The 12,019-nt window shown below is 39.0% G+C and overlaps 1 protein-coding gene across 5 annotated transcripts in view; it reads left to right on the top strand.

The window, feature by feature from the left end:
* The first annotated feature begins 7,048 nt into the window (after positions 1-7,048).
* ephb2b (eph receptor B2b) overlaps positions 7,049-12,019 on the top strand; it is a 118,403-nt gene continuing 113,432 nt past the window's right edge. For all 5 annotated transcript variants that reach the window (XM_034585285.1, XM_034585282.1, XM_034585283.1 and 2 more), the window contains exon 1: positions 7,049-7,184. In XM_034585285.1, coding sequence (XP_034441176.1) covers positions 7,133-7,184 — 52 coding nt within the window. In that variant the 5' untranslated portion in view covers positions 7,049-7,132. The remainder of the gene's footprint in view (positions 7,185-12,019) is intronic.

The following is a 12,019-nucleotide window of genomic DNA, read 5'->3' as shown; positions in this document are numbered from 1 at the left end:
AATCCAATAGTGTTAATTTTGCTGTTGTAGAGGACAAAGAGAAAAACAGAGTTTCACACTTGACAGACTGGAAAATGCCTCAAACGTCAAATTAATTATTAAAAATTGTTGTCGATTGAGTTCATGTTGATTGACTGAGTTGATTTACCACTTGACATTTCAGCTCTAAGATTGATAATTTTGCAGGGAATAAAAAAAAAAGGGAATCTGAATCATTGGTCAAAGAGGCTGAAAGAAAAGCATAAAAATAAATCTCTTTACAAAATATGTGACTGTTATTATCTCAATGGGAACTTCCTGGTGCTCGTCGTCAAATTAAAAACTAAAACTAAAATTAAAGGACATATAGTGAATCCATTAATAATACTCCTGGTATAAGAGCAGCAGAAAGATTAATTAAGCTGCAAATCATTAGTCAAGATGTTCTAATTATTTTTTAATTTGACGACGAGCACTTCCACGTGAGGAAACTCCACAAATGTCCCTGTGCTCCGTGCGATTGTGCTACAGTAGAAGAGAAAGTAGTTTAAGTTGCCGCTTCGTTCTGTCTAAAGTCATTTAAAAAAACTGCTGAGTATCATTTCAACGTGTTTGAACCTATCTAAGAACCAGAGTTTTGTCCCATGAGCAATTCATTATAGCCCTGATGACATCAGTGAAAGATTATAAGAGGAATCGGTTTCCGAACCGTATTAACACAACCAAACTATCCACAACACAGGAGACTGACTGAGGCCACGGCTCAGTTTGTGTTATGGGAAAATGTATCTGTGGTTCTGAAACGCAAACCGCAGCGACAACAGCACACAGCAACAACACACGGCTGATTTATGTGAATGGTTCGTATCAATTAGCAGAGAGCTGCGAGGGGGATGTTAGCATCCAAAACCAAAGGCTTGATTGATGACTGCCATTTTTATCAAGGCATTCATTTCATCATGACTGTCAGCCCAATCACTTTTTTACTGGGCCCATATTTTATGGCAACAGTGCTCAGATTTATTATGATGATAAAAAAGTGGTGTCTGCCTCGTGACGGGCGAAACACCATAAACACATTTCGTTTTTTAACTCCCAGGAAAGGTGGCGGCCCGACGTAAACTGAAGAAGACACATTTTCTGTCGTCACCTGGACTCATTTGTCTGAGAAAACTTTAATTAGTTTGTGGAAAGGGTTTGACTTTATTCTGAAGAGGTGAAAGAGAAGGTGTCCTCTCAGATCTTAGCAGTGCACTAGTGAAAGTTGCGTAAAAAAGTTCACTTTAACGAGAACGTCGATGAAATCCTGCCAAGGCTTTTGGTCGATTTAATTAAAGCTGGGACAACTTAGTGGGATTGAATTAAATTTTTTGGCAGGAGTAAACCAATACGTTGGGAAGGTGGTGGTGGGTGGGTGGAGTGCGGAGGGGTGGGGTGGACTATTCATGAAAGATAAGCAGTGAGACCATCTTTTCTTTTCTCAGCTCTTTTGGAGAAATATTTTCTTTTCAAAAACAATGAGGGATGTGTCCTGTGTGGCGGTGGCACTTCATGTAGAGGAAGAAAAGGGAGGAAGAGGGACAAGATTTGCCGAATCTGTTAAAACAAATAAAACGTTTGAAAACCTGGATTATCTAAGTTGGCCTCAGCTCCTCTGCTTGTCAGAATTCATTTGGCCGACTCTCCTCCGCATGCCTGTGAAAAACGTGGTCTCGGCTGAGGTTAATCCACGTGCAAAAAGGTCCCTCTAGATTAGAGGAGTCCATCGCTCTTTCACAGCCCAGGGTCAGGGATCACGCCGCAACTTTCGCTGAGAGCAGGTCGTTTTATTTCCCTCGCTCTTTATCCAGCTGCTGATGCCCACCGTGTGCAATACTTCACCGTAAGCCCTCAGAGGCTCGAGGTGAAATTGACTCCAGGCCGTGAGTGGCCGTTTTGAATGGGCTTAATATTCCAGAGGATAAGTGATAGTTTATGAACTGCAGGAACTCATTCTCACCCTCGTCAACTTCGTTTCATCCTTCTGGACAAATAATAGCACGTCTTAAAAGATAATGGGCTGGGGTCAATTGTTTTTGTTTTAGATAAGTTTAAAACCATTTAAGTAAATAATTGCTGGAAAATAGAGATGCTGTAATAATAATAATAATATTTATGTCTCATATGACACCAAACCTACATCATTACTATTGATTTAAATGTGACTTTAAAATTCAATGCCCATAAACATTCACGTATATATATATATATAAATTACTCTTACTATTTGTTACCTTTATGTAACGTTATCCTAAAGCCTAATTACAAAAGTAATCAACTACTTTTTACTTAACTTAAACCAAGATTATGAATAGATCACAAAAATACTCTTAGTAATAAAAAATAAGTCAGTACTGTATTTTTCTAGCACCTCACAAGAGCAGATAAATCAAATTGCTTCACAGAAAACATAAAAAAAAGATATTATAATACAGGATAATAAATATTATTTTGAATTTATAATTATTTATTTTAAAATGCATTTCTAATTCTTGAAAAAGGGCTTATTTTTTGTATTTTAAGTATTCAGTCATTTTCAAAATTTTATATCCAACTCTCATTTCTTGATCTTTTTCCATTTGCAGCATAAAAATACTGAACTTGTAATCGAGTGTAAACTAAAATGTGAGCTGCTGTGAATCTTTGTAGAAACATTTCAGTGTCTTCAATAGATACCTGTGACTGTTCATCTGTTAAACTCTGGGGGGCAGTGTTGATGCAATGACTCAGTACGCAGCTCATGAAGAAAATCCACCTCTGATACAAACATTTAAGTACTTTAATTATGTTTCTGTTTTACTGGTGGAAATTTACATCACTTATTTAGCTTAAATATTTCATTCTTTTCAAAATATAATACATTTTAACAATTATTTTTGTATTTTATTATTCTGCACTGAGGATTTGCTTTAACTGTGTTTAAGGAATATCAGACTTCAAATAGTAAAGTGTCTAAACAAGACCTAAGTCTAAACATTTCCATAATCTTCACTATAAACATGGCAATTCTAATAAATATTTCTATTCATCATCAATAAATAGTTTATATTTGTTTATTTCCATTTCCATTATTTGTTTGGATTTGATTTTGATTAAAAAAAAACATTTCTGGTAATCTGATTAATTCAATCATTGCCAAAACGTAATAAATAATTAAAAACATTAAGAATAGGAACTGTTTTTCCAGTTACAAGTTTGAGATACGTGTAAAAGAAACACATGAGAGGGACTAGAAATTGTAAATAATATAAAATGGGGTGATAATAATCATTTGGATGCTATGGAGATCACTGAGTATTTTCGAATTAAAGTTTTGATGATCTCAATGACGTTTAAAGAAATTAAGTTTATTTATTAATATATAAAAATATAAACAATATATTGCACTATTGTAGAAAAATCCTATTTAGTTTGTGTCTGATTATATCAAAATAAAATGCATTTATTTTGCGACAAATTTGTAGTGAATAACAAACTATATATTCAAAGAAGGAGGAATTAATTTTCAGTATTGTTTTGAATTATTGCTGTAAATTCAATAACAAATATTTCCTATAAATATGTTAAACTATTTCTCTTTCTAACATTTATATTGATGTGTTATGTGAAAATATAATTGAAACAAGGAAACACAAAGGATGTGGTAATTGTAAAGATGCCAACATGGTGAATAATTTCCAACACACACGTAGCTCCGTGTTGCTGCTGTTACGTGGCTCTGCTTCTCAGCATGCAGCTGGACAGTCTAACGGGTGATTATCTTATAAGCTGAATGCTGACATTCTTCAAGCACGTGTGGAGTCAAACTAATTTCTCCTTGCTGCACCTTGTGTGGAATATTAGGAAGTAACCCAACAAGTAATTTGTTGGGTGTAATCTGAGCTACTTTGTGTTTATAACAGATTACTGCAGCCTGTCAAACTCTGGTGATTTGATTCTGCTGTTACAGAATGTACAGTACTGTACTTTTTATGGATCGTGGAGTCACAGGAGAACATTGGAAGATTTATGCCACATTCAGACATCTCTGCTTCGCATTACGTATATTTTATTACCGTGCGGCCATTATGAGATTGCGTGACTGAGCGATCTCTGTGGGCAATATTAGAGGAGGAGTATTAATATCATTTCTTCGACATCTTTCACTTCTCTTCTGGCTCGAGTCAATATTGGGCTTGTGTATGGAACTCATTATAGCGAGCTGCTTTCTCGGTGCCTCGCTGTTTTGTTCCATCTGTGTTGTAGTCACCTGCACATGATCTGAACTCAGCCAGTCAAGTGACCTAGAATAAATACAGTCAAACTCAGTGGAGGCAAATAAATCAGCCTGGCTCATTTAACCCATAGGAGTCCTGCTGCAGAGCTACGGCCGTGCAGCGTCTAATAAGAACGACATGTTTGGTGACAAATAACTCATTCTAAATTCTTCTTTTTCCAGTGACTCGATACCATGAAGTGTCACTCCCCGTGTTTACTTCTTTGAGTACCAAGTCCCCATGAGCACACCTTCGAGCCAGCACATTCTTTGTCTGTACTTTGACATCCATCACTTTCTTTGTACCAAAAGCAATATGACATGTTTATGTATATTGGAAATGTTCTATCCTCCGCGGGTATCTTTCCATGCATGTCATCCCTTTGCATTTGAAACAAAGGAGTAAAGTTTTGGCATATCTATAATTTCTGCGGCTGTTTCAGCATATTCCTATGGCATCTGTCTCTGTCGTCATGTAATATAAAAACCAGCCTGTGTTTTATTCTTTACCCAAAGACACTGGAATTTTACTCCCAGCCTCTTGTGTGGGAAATACTACTCTGAACTAATTTTAAAAATATGTTGTCAGCTTGCAAGATGCACAATGATTAATTTGTCATTTTATGACAATTGACACTGTCAACTTGGACCTGGAGGAGAGTAATACCATTAAGGATGCAGAAAACTCATAACAGTAAAATGTGCTATGATTATTAATATGCACACTTATTTTACGTGAAGCCCTTTTATTGTTTGTTGGGAAATTATTGCCAATAATGTTACTGCCAGATGCTGTTGTGTCATCTTAAATCAGTTTAGTGCAAACACAAGTCAATTTTCAAAAGTTAATTGTGACGTGTTTTGAAGTTTAGATGAACGATGAGTCAGACTCAAATCAGCCGGTTATGGTTTTGTGATGATTCATGAACAGGAGGGAACGTTTTCTGCCTCCTGGAGAAAGTTACATTTCACTTTGGGTTTGGTTCTTTGGCTCTGTTATTGGAAAACAACAACTGTTAGAGGTCCATCTATCTGTTCAACCACATGACGTCTCGCGTGTGATGCACGTCGGCCTCATACAGCAAACTAAATAAATCAGGTTAACTGAATAGATTTCTGAAATACCTCCTGCTTTACTGGTCCAACTAATGTGACACTCATCATCCAGATGTCTATGACAGCATTGTTTACTGTACAAACAAGAACCAGTTCAGTCAATATTTAGTTTCAGTTTGTTTTTTATGTTATGAAATGACATCACCCTCATAAATAAACTATTAGTGATTAAGTCCACATCACAATGCTCTTGAAAAACTAAATGTAAACTCAGCAAACACGCAGATTATAATATCTTATTCAAAATGAATTGCAACTGCTTCTCATATTTGAAGACATTTTAGATTTGCCTGTGAAAAGTGATCCATAGTTTGTCATAATAACCTGAAGTTTCATGCTCCTCTCTTTATGGGACCAGGACACAAGTTGAGCTCTGAGTTGATCATTACCAAGTGGAAAAAGGGGGGAAATAATAATTTATGAATAAAAGCTATAAATTCAAATCAAATATAACTTTTGCTTTCAATCTATTATTATTTGACATTTATGTTTTTTTCATCTGTGTAAATACACAGAGCTGACAGGAAAGAAAATGGTTTTATTCAGAACTACATATGAAATCATAGCCAACATAGTGATTCTGTAACAAGACACACACACACACACACTAACTCTTACCAACTTAACTTATGATAGCAACTAAAACACATACATATATTGAATTAATATATACACAATGTTAAATTATGTTGTGCTAATGTAAAAAATAGCAATATGCAATATAAAAAGAAAAGGAGATAAATAGATAGATAGACAGATAGATAGATAGATAGATAGATAGATAATATAATAAAGAATTCATGCTTTTGTTATGATGTGTGCTACAGAGGGAACATGTGTTGACCACATGAATATAAATGAATAGCACATGTGAATCTGTCAATTCATAACCTTTAATATAATCAACATAACAACAGCAGTGTTCTATCAGATGTAGTTTATACCATCTTACTTACTAAGATATAATCTTTACCATTGTTTTGGGTACAGTCATCTTTTTTATATATTTAGATAGATGGATAGAAAACAAACAAACAACAGCAGCAGGGCAGGTGGAGAAGTGAGAAGTGAAAAGTTGTGTCTCATTAAACTTCATTGAGACCCGAGTGAAACTCACTTTGGCTGTTTCCCCGGTGCTCGTCACCTGTTACAGCCGCTGAGGCTCCTCTCTGACCGGGGACAGCTCCACGGAGGAGCCCGCACTCTCCCGGCCGAGCCTCGTCCCAGCACAGGAGAACCAGCATGTCCGAGTGGAGGCGTCGAGGCAGCGGGGACAAGTGTCTCCATCTTTTAAAAAAAAAATGTCCCACATGGTCCTCACCACACTTCTTCTTCGCTGGGTGAGGACAGTGCGGACTCCTCTGATTGACAGCGGGGCGAGTGGAAGTGGCGGGGGAGGGGGTGACGGCTCCCGTGTGCACGCAGGTGCGTTGACAAATCGCCTATTTTACACCTTCCACCATTAATCACAACAACAACCACACATTTTGTTGTTCGTCTTTATCAAACCGACGGGGTCAACCCATCGCTGCGACGCGGGGCTGCGTCTCCCCGCCGCGCCGCGCTCCCCTCCGTCTGTGGGTTTTTTGGTCTCGCCCAAACTTGGTTGAGATTTGAGTTCTCTCCGCTCTCAGGCGTCGCTGCGCTGGAGGTGAAGGAGCCGGTCCGCTCGCTGCCTCCGCTGTCAATGGCTCTCTGGACCTATTTTATGTGAATGCCCGGGCCCCTTCAAAGTGACCGATAATGGATATTCTGTGGATATTATGGAGCTTACCGGCCGTCATAGCAGTGGAAGGTAAGCTAACGCTGTCACCCCGGCGGTTAGGGTTACAGACAAAGCGCGTGAATGGTGGGGAATAAAAAAAATAAATAAAAAAAAACCCCGCTAACGGCTTAAATACATCAAGTGCTCCGCTCCTTGCGTTTATTTCTACGTTTGCGTTCCCGCTGTTTTAGAATCAGGCAGGTGATGGGGATGGTGGGGCACGTTTTTAAAAAAAAATTACAAAAAAAACGTGCTCCCGCATCCAACCCGCATCCACCCCGCAGGTGAACGGATGCGGTTAACGGCGCTAATTAATTTGCGGGGGGTGTTTCCGTGTCACGTTAGCTAGCTGCAGCAGCCACAGCGGGTCAGGGGGACGTGCACGTCTCAGGGCAGGTCCGTCAGGTGTGTGCAGGTGTGTCACGGCTGTCAAACACACTGGAGGGGTTACACACGTAAAGGTTGCCACGTTTCTGAGCCTTAACTATCAATACACACACACACACACACACACCACCCGTCCTGTAGTGTAACTTTAGGTGTTCGGGTTGTTGTGTTGTGTACAAGGACGTGAAGCTTTTTCTAAGCTGTGGCTCAGCACAATGAAACATGGTGGGATTAATCTCTATACTTTGCTAGGGACACTACCAAATAACAGTGTTGTGGTCTAAACATACTAGTTGCTAAGGTGTGAGACACTTTCACTATGATGTTTGACCTTCAATCCTCTGAAAAGTATTATTTGCTTTGGTACACAACCCAAATTTCATTGTTCCCTTTTATTTCAGAGCCGATCACTCTTTACTTAGTAGTACAACATGTGAAGAAATTCGAGGAGAACTTGTGTCCAAAAAATAGTGGCGTGAAGAATCCAGGTCCAGGCACTTTAAAGGGGTTTGAAAAATGTAAACGGCCTTTATTTCACTGGGCTTGAAGCTCTAAAACACACCAACGCGTATCGGCTTATGCCCTCGTCACGTTGTCTGTGTACAATATGGGAGTTCGTGTAGCTGGACTCGAGTGTTTCCCTGTGACAAGAGGCTCTGGCACGTCGGAGGATGGAAAGTGTCATACTGGGTCATCATTCAGGTTATTTTGAGGATGCTGTCAGAAAGCAAAACGTGTCCTCTTCCTCTGGTCAGTGTAAGTAAACCTCATAATTACAGGCGCAGCTGAGAAACTACAGGAAAGACTCAACCAAGTGCAGCCACAGCATGAAACGTCAACAACAACAAAAAGAAAACACAGGAATAAATACTTAGTTGCGTTTTTTAAAGTTGAACATTTTTATACAAATGTCCCAAATTTGAGCGGAAACGTCGGAGGACCTGTCAGTTTCATGTGGGTCTGGCACAGACTCTGACAAATGTCATGTGTAGTTATGCAGACTACCACCGACTGCTTCTGTTTAGGGTTTGAATGTAGTTACACAACCAAAGTCTACATTACATTACTCATGGAAGCTTTAACGTCATAACTTTTACATTTGAGTCAAAGCTTAATAATATTATTTAAGAATTGATCACTAGTTGTTGTCTTAACAACAATAATTTGAGGGAAAATTTACATGAAGTCCAGTCTTGGCAGTAAAACAACACAAAACAAATACATGGAACACATTTCACGAATTGTACTTTTTAAGTTGCATAAATTAGGATGTATATTATTTAAGATATATTTTTAAAATTCATACAATTTGCAATGATGATTCAAAATAAATTAGGTGTGTTCTAAAACTACCATCATTTCATAATGTCATGTTCCGCATCACCATATATGTAAATCGTATATTTAATATCAACATAGACTGAATTTACATTTGATTTTCATGAAAATGTGTCCTGCAAAAATATGCACTGCTGCATATTGTCACATGTGTGTACTCAATTTTCAATATGATTTGTTTTCTTTAATTACTCAAACCATAATACTTTCTATCCTTGCTGACCAGGAGGAAGGGAAACACAGGATGTGAAAATGGCCAAAAATAATAACGCTTCACAGTTTTCTACTTCCCCGTGTTGTCTTGTTCTCTATTATAATGCAAACATGGTTACAGTTTGTCTGCATGTACTGGGAAGCGTATCTGTAAGCTGAGAGCATACAGTGCCTCAAATGCCACTCGGTGCGGCTCCTCAGTTATTTCACTGTGTTGAAATACACCTATTGCTTGATGGATAAAGGTCGTGTTGATGTTTAACGTTACTTAAGGAACGCGGCATGATACACGTTGCCATACATTTCGGGCCCGTACTGCTTCACTTTGTGATTCGGAAACCAGCTAGTGCCGGCGTCGACGCTGCTCAGCCCCCCTCCATTTTACCCAGTGACTCACTGAAGCCGACCGTCCAATGAAGTTTCAGGGATGGCTTACGTATGAAAAATAAAGGGGTTGAAAAAGAGGTCACTGCGGATCTAATCCAGAAAAAAAAAACACTTCCCAGCATGCAACAGAAAAGGACCCTTCGGTGGATCGTTTTGACACGTTTAGTGCCGGGACACTACTTTTCTCCTATTGTTATATTTGTTTAATGTAGAGTGACATCTTCGATTTCTTCTGTTTCTTCCCCACGGACATTTTTCACTAAATGTGCACTAACTAACATCGCACTGTTGAATTTTTATTTTTCACTGATCGCAGTAGAACTCTGTGTACCGTGAAAATTATACCATATAAATCGAGTAGAGTATTCATGAAATCACAACTCCCACATTCCTGCGAGTTCCTGGAACTGTTTTCTGGAGAGCAAACGTATGAAAGGGCTACTTGTTATACAAATAATCAATGAATCAGGCATGGACCACACTGGAACGGATTAGGGGATTAAAACAGGGGCCAAATTTAAGAAAATCTTGGCTGTGCCCGAGTGACCATTTAGCAAATAGTATGTCAACAATCCAAACCACGCTAAGTCTGACGTACTGTCAATTAGCCCAATGCTAATGTTTGCGTTTGAGCTCGTGACCTTTTCCCTCCGCATCGTATCTCATTTTAGTCTATTCCACTATATTTCCCTCCGTCGAGTCTGAATTGCCGTGTTAGATAAATATAAATGGAATCCATTCAGTCATTAGAGGCATTCAACTTGTTTTTCAGAGGCATTTAATTCACCCGGTGGAATGTGAAACAACTCTAAATTGTTGATTAGTGTTAATGTAAGCTGCCATTGATGCCATGTCCTATTGGTTCGGTTAACAGGAAGAGACGGGGCTCTTTTAGAAAATTAATGGAGGTAGAGCTGCCAAGGAAATTAGCCTAGCCATGTCAAACATATCTATGAAAACACACTGTGGATTTATCTCTTCATTATCTCACCCATTAATTGTCGCCAGCCATACCAACAACAGCACTCATATAATTTTGTTGAGTGGAAATTTTCAGATTCATCCACGGCTGTAAAACTGCAGTAGCCTCCATTGTTCTGAGGAGATGAATTTTACAAGACGTATCATTTGGCTTTTCTGTGTTGTGCCCCCCCCTTCTGTTGTGGTATTACAGTTTGTACTGTGCAAACACAGAAAAAAACGCTTTCCGGGAGGATTGGTGTTGCTATGATGCAACGACAACCTCCTCCAGACTTGTATGCAAGTTTTTGTTGGGGTTAACAGGATGATAGATCACTTTGATATGACATTTTTTCTTTCTTTTTGCTTTGAAGGGAACATAATGGGACAGAAACCACAGCAGAAGATGCTGAAGTGGGTTAGAATGAGATCACAGCATGCAGTCTTTAAAAAATGTCTCGCAGATATGATTGCATTTCAATATGTGCTGCATTCCTTCAGTGCTCCGTTGAGCACTGGAGCAATTGAAAGTTGGCAAACACTGACCAAGTTAATGTTTTCACATTTTTTCATTTAAAAATAAATTTGATTTAATTTACAAAATTACATATATTACATTTGTGTTCTGCTTAACCCTTACTTTACCCTTTCATGCACAAAACACGGCAGCCGGATACTTACTGTACGATTGGTAATGCTTAGAAAAGTTTGGTAAAGATGCTTTCATATGCAAAATCGGTAACTGTTTTTAACCGGAATTGTTTTGTAAGGCACAGGCATGTGAGTGTAACATGGAAGCATTGTGTTTAGTGGAAGGGTAACAAAAGACGGCACAGAGGCGGGCTCAGAAATGGGATTAGATAAAAGGTAAAATGAGTGACCGTATACAATCCAGTGTTTTCTCAGTCCACCCAATGAGCAGATGCAGGGAGCTCGCCGGCACGCCAACCGCCACAGTAGGCTTTCACAAAGAATCTGTCTCTATTCAAGCCCTAATCCATGCTGCCGAGGGCCTGGGCATTGTCACTTTGCATGCAAAATTTCAATTAGTGCTGGTACCAGTTGTTTCACTTGAAGGGGAGTGTCACATTTCAGAGACTTCTGTGTCTACCTTTGGGTGAGATTGGGGCAGAAGTATCACTGCTCTGCTTACGAACATTTAGCGCTCTCTGCCAGGCATAGGGTTACTGACATTGGTACCAGGCAGCCTTTCTTCATTGTGGCTTTTTTGTACAGTACAGTATGTATGAGCCCCTGACCTCAATCACAAAGTTATAATGTAAAAGTTAAACTTGACATAAATTATTAAGGCATATTTCCTTTGTTAAAACCTTTACACACTATTTTGAAATTGAATGTTTTTTACCCAGCTGGCTCTACATGCTAAATAGTCGCGTATGTTGCTCCTGGCTGCAGTTGGTTCGACCAGTTTAACTACGGACTTGATTCAGGACATGATGGACTGTTTGACACTGTTTCCATACTTTCAGCTGTTTGACACTGCTGCGGTTCACTGACACGAGCCAGCTCCTCATACTCTCCTGCCTGTAACCGCTCCAACCCAGACATATTTGCCCTCT

This window comes from Hippoglossus hippoglossus, chromosome 5 (assembly GCF_009819705.1).
Source record: "Hippoglossus hippoglossus isolate fHipHip1 chromosome 5, fHipHip1.pri, whole genome shotgun sequence".
In the NCBI taxonomy this organism is placed as follows: domain Eukaryota; kingdom Metazoa; phylum Chordata; class Actinopteri; order Pleuronectiformes; family Pleuronectidae; genus Hippoglossus; species Hippoglossus hippoglossus.
Note: the sequence above shows the minus strand (reverse complement) of the source record. Positions and strands in the feature narration are given on the sequence as shown.